Raw genomic sequence first — 10,803 nt, 5'->3', positions numbered from 1 at the left:
CCGTATCTTTGATAACAGCGTGAAAAATCCGCAGTATTCATCCTGCAAGAATTATGCAATTGGTTGCATTCTTCTGTAATCAATTCCTTTAGCAAGTTTGAAAAGGCTCATTGAGTCTCTTCACGAAGGAGCCACGGCCTTGTCCATACGACCCTCGTCTTTCTGTGCCGTCGCATTCGTCTTTTCATCAGGAGAAACACGAATAGCGACGATGCTACTGCCTACATGTTATAATTCATTTATTTGTTTTATCACACATTGTGTACAATGGGAAAGGAAGTCTCCTATAAAGTCTTAAAAAGACTTAATAAAGTAGGAGACTCCAAGGAAAAAAAATGTCACAAATATTGTCACATATTGTCACATATTTGTCACATATTGTCACATATGTCACACAACATGTCACACATATTTATTGCATGCGTGTCGTGTTAATGACAAGTTGTTCAAATCGAACAACTGTCTAACTGTGCGTGCTAAATCGTCCGCGACTCAAGACAACTCATTTACACGCTGCGATTCAGGGCGTCTTGTAATATGCTTTACTTTGCGCGTCAAGTTGCTCACGATTCAGTTTCTGCGAAAAGTCCATTCACACGACACGATTTTGGCGCGCACAAATGTCGTGCACGACAAATCGCGAGTAAAACCATGTCGTGTAAATGAGCCTCAACGAAACCTGTTATATGAATACTGAGTAACTCTATGACGCGTTCCGTGTATATATAGTAACTATCGCGCGTCTCCTTTTATTTGCACTGCAACGCATTTATATACAACCCATTGTATATAAGTGGTTTATGCGCGCCGCGTTATTGAAAACTTAAAGGTTTGTTTTAACATCAACAATCCGTTATGCATGGAATAGAGACATATGCTGGAGAAACCGTGGAAACTTATTTCTTTGTAGGAGCAAATATACTAAGGCACATTTTCAAAATTTAATCGAAGAAGTCAATGTGATTTTCCCTTTCGCAATAAGGTAGACAACATTTTCTAACAAGGATGGATTATTTCGGTCGCCGATCATCGAAACCTGTAAGTTTATTCTATAGCCTTTAAATACATACTAGTTCCAGACCTTTATAATAGCCTACTTACATAGCCTAGCGTTGACATAGGCCTAGCCTATCAGCTAGTGGGTGGGTGATCCTAGTTCAGTTGCTACAGACAGAATTTCGTTCACCAGTGTAGTAACGTTGAAGCGTCTCAAAATGGACATTTGCATCCTTACTACCGGTTTGCTACACCTAGAAGTGATTTTCGAACCACTCAGAAAAATTCCAAATTGAAATCAGAGCAGAAATTTGAAGGGTAAATGCTTACTCAAAATGGAATCCATCCTCCACTGCCCCCTTGCTATATTGCTCGTTGCGAACTTAAACCCATAACTATTACTGAAGCTTTGCTAGTCTCGTTGTGAATTGTAGATTTTAATGGCAACTAGAATGCACCCAAAACGTGCCTGTAAAGAGTGGTGCACCTACATATCTCTGCATTTTGCATAAGTCTACTTGCTGAAGTTACCTGTGTTACTTTTTGTTACTACACATAACTCAAGCCGTATAACCAAACTTGCGTTATTAGAATGTACCAATTGTGTATAATCAATATTTTTGGGATCGTCATTTTAACCTCCATATGCCCTTAAACCCCTGCCCCAGGCCGGCATTCACAAATAAACATTGTGCCACCCTAAATAAGTGCTGTGCCCACCCCCTCCCCCACCCTGTGTCCACCAAGATTGAAATGTCTGGCGACGCCACTGCATATGCCTAAAGCAACTTAATCATAGCCGCACGTTTCAGTGTATAGAAAGTACTGTTTAAGGACATATCACCCCAGAAATTATGCTAACAAGTTGTTACTGCAGTCGCTTGATGTGATAGAATATGTTTTAAAACAATAGTTTGTATGTTTCATTTTCAGGCACAGAGATCTTCACCGCAGTTTGAGGAAAGAGACGATAAGAAATATAATAAAATACAAGAGACCTTCTTGAAGCAAGCTAAACTCGTAGAGAACATGTTCTCACAACTTGAGAAATATGAGATGAGTTTACGAGGTACGCTAAACTTTCAAAATGTGTTTACTCGGTACCGGCCTGTAACCAACGAAGCCGGGAAAGGAGGGGGTGGAACTAACCAAAGCCGGGTGGGGGGGGGTGCACTACCAAAGCCGCGGGGAGGGATGGAGCTATGGGTACGAATGAGATGGAAACGATGAAGGATGGAAGGGATAACAGGGAATGGGAGGGGCGTATCCAGTACCGCATTCCCTGGACAGATATTATACCCGAGGGAGCCAAAATATTTGATGACCTTCTTGTGGTCATGTTACTATAATGAAATGTGATGTATTAGCAACACATGACCTTTGTTATTTCATCCCTAATGAAACATGATATATAGTAAAGTCTATTTTCTTTTACCGTAGAATCTAAGAAGTGTTTGCATGCACTGACGGACACTATGAGCGGGTTATACGAACATATGGGTCCTGATGAGAAGGAATTTCGAGTCGCTATGGAAGTACGTTATAACGTGTTTTTTTTATAGTTATGTCCTGTTAGTAGTTAATAAAGAAGTTGATCTCTGTATTCATTTATCATACGAAATATTAATTATGATATGGGTTTGTATATCTAGACGTTCCATTTGGGCCTATTGAAGAAGGGCGTAAATGTGTTGTAAGCATGCATGTGCCGCTTTGAAAAATGAGTATACTTGAAATCAGTATTTCACAAAATTGGTTGTTTCAGTGTTTAGAAATGATACCGGAAAAGTGACTGATTCTTTCTAAAAAAAATTTCACATGATGTAAGATGTATTTAAGATAACCATATAAACCTTCAAGTTAATTGCATTAGCAGCAGGTAATTGTTTTTGCACAATTGTTTATGGTGTTAAAGTAAGTTGGCCTGACGTTTCGATCCTAGCAGGATCTTCTTCAGAGGCCGAATGTGCAAAAGTGTTTATGGTAAACGAAATCATCTGCCCCGATACACGATTTGATGAAAACGACAAATCACATCAGGAATTTTTCTGTCACTGTAAATAATGTTAGGGTTAGATAGGCTATATATATCATGAATATTGCAGACTGTAGGATTATAAACGTTTTCTTATTTATGTAAGGGAGGTATTTAAATGTCTGTTTTGAAATATGTTCGTAGGCCTACTCGACATGAATTTTCTTGAAGGGAAACGTTCATAGTAAAGGCAACCTGCTATTTTATTAAATTAAATTAAACCAACAAACTTTACCACTATAGGCAATGTTATCATTTAACTTGACTCATTGGACAACGCTGTCAAAACAAAGAAAAGGAAATTAAATGAAATTCTTACTTTCTGCCATTTTTCCTCATCGTTCTTAGGACCACGAAAGGTTACTAGAGTACAAGGCATCCTCATTACATGCTATAAACAACGGAGAGGTAAACACATTTATTGGAATACACGGTAACGGAAAGGTAAGCAAATATCTCAAGCAACACTGTCTTGTAAAGAAAACATTTTCTTTTCTTTTTCCCGTGTTTGTCTTTATTTTTTTAGCGAATTCGGGGGAAAATATGAACGTCGTTCAAATTGAGCTCCCTGCATGTTAACCACATGCAAAGACATCGTGCTGTATCACCAAATGAATGTTCGCGAGCGAGTTTTCATTAGTATATTTCGATTATTAACAAAAAGTGCAGGACAATATGAGCATTACGTGGCACTCTAAGACAAAGGTTGGTCAAACATTTGACCCCACACTGGTAATACGTAATTTTCCAACCAACGCTGGGCAAAGATCTGCCTCATGTTGCATTAGATTTATAAACACGGGTCATGAAACCTTATAGATAGATCTCAGTCTCATCTAGACTCTGCAGAGTATACCATTATGGGAACTCTTTATATCATTAATGACTTCCGCTTCGCTGATACGGCATCTCGACGCTGTTCTCTAGCACAATTTCCTTCCCTCTTTTAAATGTCCGACATATCTGGTGGACGGCAACGGAGGAAACACGGGGAGGGGGATGTGACACGAACTTCGTTAGGGTGGGATTGGGACGTGTGGACCTGATCTGGCGGATTGGGTGTGGTAAAACCAGATCAATACTTTACCTCAAAACCTCCGGGAAAAAAATCCTATGTGCATTTGACACTTAATACGACCAATTCCTTTGCAAGTAACGAAAAGGCGGATGGAGGATGTACGACTTTTGCCTGCAGGGTCCGGCAAGTGTTGTGAGGTAAGGGTCTTGAGGACTAGAATTCAGCAAAGATCGCCTATACAGATTTTACATATTCTAGTTCAACTATGTAAGCATTTCCATCGGCAAGGTCTGTGCATGGCCACACATATATACACACGACTCTCGAGATATATATATATATATATATTGATATATATATATATATATAGATATATATATATAGATATATATATATATCAATATATCAATATATATATATATATATCAATATTTATATATAAATATATATATATATATATATAAATATATATATATATATATAAATATATATATATATATATATATAAATATATATATATATATATCAATATATATATATATATATATATATATATATATATATATATATATATATCAAAAGATCCCTTCTCCTCTTTACTCACTAAAGTCGTAAGTAAACGACTGAGCGTATAAATGAACACACCACACTGAAACTCTGACACCTCAGTTCTTTTATTACTACTCTTCGCGTGAAACTGAGATTAAAATATAAAAAACATAAATAGTTATGGTCCGGTAGTGATATATAAATTGACAGTAATATAGGTTTTAAAACCGAACACAACAGGAAGACAGAAAATAAAGTAACAATTCAAGAAATAGAACAAACACGCTTTAGAGAGTCGATGTTTATTATGCTTAACATTATCGTGATATGCGTATACGTGTTTCGGAATTTATTTGTTTCTCTCTCCTGTTTTCTGTTCCACAAAATTTGGAATTTGAACGCAACGCGTATTTAGACAAAACACATGCTGAACTATTTCGTTACTTATATCGCGATTTCTTAAATACTAAGATTTATGTATATCCTGCATAAACGGATCATGACACATAAGAAATCACATAGAGACGAAAGGAGAGAATTTATGTAATTAGTATAATTATTGTCTTAACGCTGATGAAGTCATCTTGTATGTCGTTCAACTGCTTCAGTTTCTCAGGTTGTAGTAATATCAGCAGAACCAACACAGTAGCCTATGTGTTGTTGAATTTATACTTTTGGATTTTGAGTACATTGATTATAGTTTAAACTATAACTATAAGTTATACAGGCCAATGACACGTCATTTGAATCGCTTAGAAAAACTGGTTGATTTCATTGTTACATTAATGCATAACTGTGACATATTGCCCTAGTTCCCTATCAGAATCACCCGACTTCTTATATATTACAGTTACCAGTAAATCAGCAACGTAAAACTGACAAGAAATCCCGAACTCGAATCACGTTAAAGCATTTTTTAATTTAAGCCTTGCAAATTCTGGACGTTTGTTAAATCCATGCATCCTATACGGTGCCATATTGTTAAACTATAAATAAACAGATATGTTCAGAGGTATCGTATATAATATATGGAGACAACAAGATAGCAGCATGCAAACTCGAAACACTTTATCAAAGTTTTGAGTTTATTTTCATCTTTGCAAGGAATCATCATCTTCTATTCTCTCATATTACCCCTTTGCTTTCTATTATTATTATTTTTGGGGATGGGCCGGTAAGGGGGGGGGGTGCGTGTATGTGTGGGTGGTTGTGGGTGTGGAAGAGAGGGGCGGGTGAAATCCCAATAAATATGTATTCTAATGTAAATTGAAAAAACACAGACAGTATATTATCGTTTGGAAAGATTGTACATGTTAATGACGTTCGTCTGTCTGTCTGATTTTCAGAGATTGGTACAGGAACGTGAGACAATTAAACGGGAACACGAGGCAGCAACCGAGGCATTAAAGGTAATGTTTTGAGCTACTTACATCCATTTACTAAAATTTTGGTATCCATTCATTAACATTTATTAATAAATGAATTATGTATAGTATCATATTGAATGTAACGTTAGTTATAAGTAACGTTTGTTCTTCTCCTTATTGTACAGAGATTATATCAGATGGGAAAAGGTAGCGATCGAAGAGTCCAAAAGGTGAGTTCCTTTTCCATATCTACTGAAAATAATTACAATGTGTTAACTTGTGTAATAAAAACATCAGGCTATAACTTACATATCGCACAGAGATAACATTAATTTTACAAAACCGCGCGTTTTTTTTAGTGTGGGGGGAGTTGTGGTGGGAGGGGGTCGCCCATCTTATCGATGCATTGATATAACCCAAGCAAAATGTTTTACAAATCCCGTCGTAGTGGTGTATGCGTGGCTTTCTCTGTGGGCGCACTACTATAGTTGAGAAACGTTTGTATTTTTCTGTTGTTATAAAGTCGTATATTCATTTCGTTTGGTACAGGTACATTTGAATTCGTCTTCGGGGCTGGGTGGTGTGTAGAGGGTGAGCAGATGGGGATATATGGGACAATCTTGGTCACAACTAGGCTATCGAACTAAATGTAGTAAGATAAGTGTAACGGTGATCAAAATATTGCCATGTCATTATTAACTCTCAAACTTTGTGTTTAACGCATTTAAGCAATATCTTTGATGTGGCTGCTGTATCTATAGTGTTAATTTTTGGGTTGATATTGTTTTCAAACGAATACTTACCGTTTACTTATTTTTTATTCTCTAACAGATGGAGGGCGCACTGCACAATATGACGCAGCGATTGAACGAAATCACAGATTTAGCAATGCGAGATCTACCACTGTTGTTTTCATTGTACGTTGTATACTAGCTGTTGCATAAAATGACAGATGAAATTTCTTTTTTCCTTTTTCGAAAACAGTGAAAGAACAAGGGGGAAGGGGGTGATATGGAAATGGATTTCTATTAGTTTGACGAATTGAGTTCCTTTACGAACCACCTGCGCTTTATCTGATACATATCGAATTCATAGCTGCCTTGATTACAATAACAAAACGAATTTGTCCTTTCGAGCGATCTGGTTATAAAACCACAAAGTACCGGTAGTTTAAAGGACTTTAATATGATGATGTTATTGGTTACCTGTATTTCTTAATTGGAGTACATAACATTTTGTACATTGCAATGAAGATGAAAGGAATATATATATATCTGGGAAGGATAAGAGGTGGAGGGGAGGGGACTGGTGAATTTAATTCAAACAGTACATTATAGTTTTGAGCCAAAACAACTCTACGCTGTTTCTCGTCCATGTTTCCTGTTCTTTAGCCGAGGGAACTTCATCGAGAACACCTATCCTAGAATTTTCAGAATTTATCAAGAATATTGTCAAGAGTCGATCAAGGTAAATATTATCGAGAAAACTGTCAAGAATCGATTAAGGTAAATCCTATCGAGAATATTGTCAAGAATCGATTAAGGTAAACCTAATCGAGAATACTGTTAAGAATCGATTAAGTGTGTCATATCCTATCACACAAATACGCCAGATACGTGTGCAAAATATTAATATTCAGATGCTATATATAGTCGTTGTGTAATAGGAACCATAGGACCCAAGTATTTTATATATTAGGCAAAATTAGATATTGCCTTACATCATTTAATGAAATGGCAGAGCTCCACGCCAAATTTCAGCTTGCTAAAGCTCACCCGGGTGTAATTGTCAATATTTGAAAAGTCACCGAGGCAGTTTTACCGGCAAAATCGGGGATAAACAAGTACAGAAATGAGAGAAAAACTGGAACATATTACATTTTTAGATGTACATATAAGTGGAGGCTTAATGATCGAGATCATAATTAAACCACCTATACCCCAACTTCATTAAAGGAGCACAGCAGCAATGGGTACTTCTAAAGGGTGATAAACACGGCAGACGTCATGGGCCACCGAAGGGCCAATTTTATGTGCTCTCCGGGTCAAAGTAGTTCAGTCCGCGGTTCCAGGAAGCTTCACATTTAAAACGACCGGAAGAGTTCGTTATGGATTAGTGTGTTCATGGAGCTAATATTACACTGTCTTTTTTGTTTCAAATGCAAATAATATATTGCTTGTGTCACGCCTTTCCTAAAAAGTTGGTTAATTGATTTCACTTATTTTTTTCCCCACCACTTATTTCTACTATAGGTCACAGACGTACTGTGTGACATTGTCAAAAATCTGGAAGGAATGTACCTAGGGTTTGACGCTGATTCAAGTAAAAACTTTTTCTCAACAAAGTCAAACATTATCTCCAAATTTGCCAAGAAATATAAACCTGTCGATTTTGACGACGACGACGACGACGAAGAAGAAGACGATAACCCTTCTATACAAGGTATAACGTAGTATAGTGGCCGGGCAGGATTTCAAAGGTGGGGGTGGGGGAGAGGTGTGGGGGTGGCGGCACCATGGCAGTAATATCGACTAATAGATGTAGGAGCTTGAACCTATGTAGTAGGAACAGAGGAGTATAAAGATTTTTATGAAGGAGGGGACCTGCATTGGTGTTATAGAAGTCGAATCCTCTGAAGGGTGTCTTTTGGGGGTATAGGCTAGAGACAAAGGAATTATTTTATAAATGAGGGTACTGTATGGGGGTCATTGAAGCCGATTCCTTTTAAAGGGAGCTGGGGTTACCCTCCCCTAGACAAAAAAAAATAACGTTTGAACGTCAAATAGTGTACTCTGAGACATATTTAGCTTAAAATTTAGGTCTTCATAAGTAGCGCTTATCGGTATATGTTGTGCTAATAAATCAACACAAATTCATTGTTTCCCCTACTGATTAAGGTAGGGCCTGAACATTAATGAGAGTGCGAGAGGCGAATAACGGATTCTATTCTTGAGGGGATGCTGCCCTTGGGTCATTGAAGCTGTCTCATATGTAGGGTGATTTGGGGGTCCTCCCACAAGAATAACAAGATTAGATGACAAATGGTTCATTCTGAGGCATATTTAGACTACAAATCAAGTCTATAAGTAGGTTTTGTTATTGTGTGTGTGTTTGAGGTTGAAAGAAGTATGTGTGTGGGGAAAGTGTGTGTGGGTGAGGGGGGGGGGGGTAGGATAACCCCGTTTTTAAACAGACCAAAGAATTTCGTGTTTCCCATTTATTAACAGACATTAGCAAAGACAATCGATCCCCTACAAATGTTCAGAAAAGAGTTTCAACATCACCGAGAAGAACATCCGTCGAACGAAAAAGTCCAAAGAGGGCTGCTCCGCCCAAACCGTCATCAGACGAGCCGTTCTATGACGCACCGACGAGGCTCTATGACAGTAATGGAAGAATTTTAATCTAAGTCAAGAAGTGTAAATTATTGTAAATAATATTGATTTGACGATAAGGAGAAACATAAAATAAGTTTGAACAACTGTCTTAGTGAATTGAAGATGGAAATTGAAACAACAAAATGGAATCATGGGAAAATATTAATGCATATTTACAGTATCTTTGGGGAAGCGGATTGAGGAGGAGTTTACGCTTATTGAACTTTCAAAAGATTTGCAAGAATAGTGTTGAATTATGTAGCAAACTTCATGAAAACACGCAATGAATTGGATTGATATCACTATACCTCTTTGGCTTATTTTGTTGTTGTTGTGTACGGGAGTGTCTCTTTCTTATTTCTGCAGTAATATGGCCCGCGTAGCAGACGACTCGCTACTGTCTACAGTAACTTCCTCATAGTATATTTGCATATCTCCTATCGTATCGCGTACGTTGTAGCATTTTTAGAATTCCTTTTTGAAAGTGTCAATTGTGTGAAATGTCACAAAGGCAGTTAATAAAATGTCGGGGAGTTAGTCCTCAGGAACGTCATCTAGCATATTTGAAAGGAGTTTCGCTTTCCATAATGATGGCTACATTAGCATATTTTTTAAAATGGTAATTGGTCACATATCATTGAGTTTCAACGCCAAGGCGCTGTGACTAAAACCTATGGGTTTCAACTCTTGACTGACTGCATCTTTACCACGCCCACAAATAGAAATTTAAAGAAACACTGTGTAGGCCTAAGCCTTACCATTGCATGGAACAGCAACAAAATCGCTGCTTAATTAAGGACCTAATAAAAGAAAGTACCATGAGTACATTTATGCTACCATCATGATATTTTCAACATATATTTAATAGACCCTCCGAAAAGTACACTAGGAAGGACACTAATTGCTTCGGCAGACTGCACGAGTCTTAGCACGGGAACATTAATTGGAGTACATCAGATTGCACTGTATGCTCAACTTGACGTAACGGTTGGGAAGGGAAGCGAAGGGGTTGATCGAAATGAATGAGACGGGATGAGTGGGGATGAGGGAGGAAATAGTGTGCACCGGTTGGTCCTAATCTGGAAATATGGTAACCATAAAAGAGTCATCGAAAGGCCATAGCTACTGCGAATCAAGTTGCATGTCTGAGTATAGTAAGTTCAGTAACGAATCCAGATACATCTCTCACTAACGCCTGCACACGTTGGACAAAAGGATTTGAAGTTCACATTCAATAAGATTGCTTCTGATCAGAATTAATTCGGCACTACCGATCGTCTCTAGTGCAGTTTCTGGAAGTTCTTCATGTGTATGGATCATGAAGACTGGTTCCTGCCTACACTGGTTGGATAGGGCGGGTGGAAGCATGCATACGGCCTGCATATGAATCTAATACATATATAAAATTGCATGGCATATTCTGCCCGCCATGTTCTTGCCTATAGATTGTAGATCAGCTGC

At 37.8% G+C, this 10,803-nt stretch overlaps 1 protein-coding gene across 1 annotated transcript; it reads left to right on the top strand.

The window, feature by feature from the left end:
* The first annotated feature begins 828 nt into the window (after window positions 1-828).
* Window positions 829-9,644, top strand: LOC139966531 (uncharacterized). Its single transcript, XM_071969653.1, has 10 exons — window positions 829-1,038; window positions 1,930-2,065; window positions 2,437-2,531; window positions 3,380-3,475; window positions 5,945-6,007; window positions 6,151-6,195; window positions 6,797-6,882; window positions 7,357-7,432; window positions 8,218-8,407; window positions 9,193-9,644. Exons 1-10 carry the CDS (start codon window positions 1,006-1,008, stop codon window positions 9,372-9,374), a joined length of 1,002 nt encoding a protein of 333 aa, XP_071825754.1. The 5' UTR covers window positions 829-1,005; the 3' UTR covers window positions 9,375-9,644.
* The last annotated feature ends 1,159 nt before the right edge of the window (window positions 9,645-10,803 follow it).

Source organism: Apostichopus japonicus, chromosome 4 (genome assembly GCF_037975245.1).
Source record: "Apostichopus japonicus isolate 1M-3 chromosome 4, ASM3797524v1, whole genome shotgun sequence".
Lineage (NCBI taxonomy): Eukaryota > Metazoa > Echinodermata > Holothuroidea > Aspidochirotida > Stichopodidae > Apostichopus > Apostichopus japonicus.
Note: the sequence above shows the minus strand (reverse complement) of the source record. Positions and strands in the feature narration are given on the sequence as shown.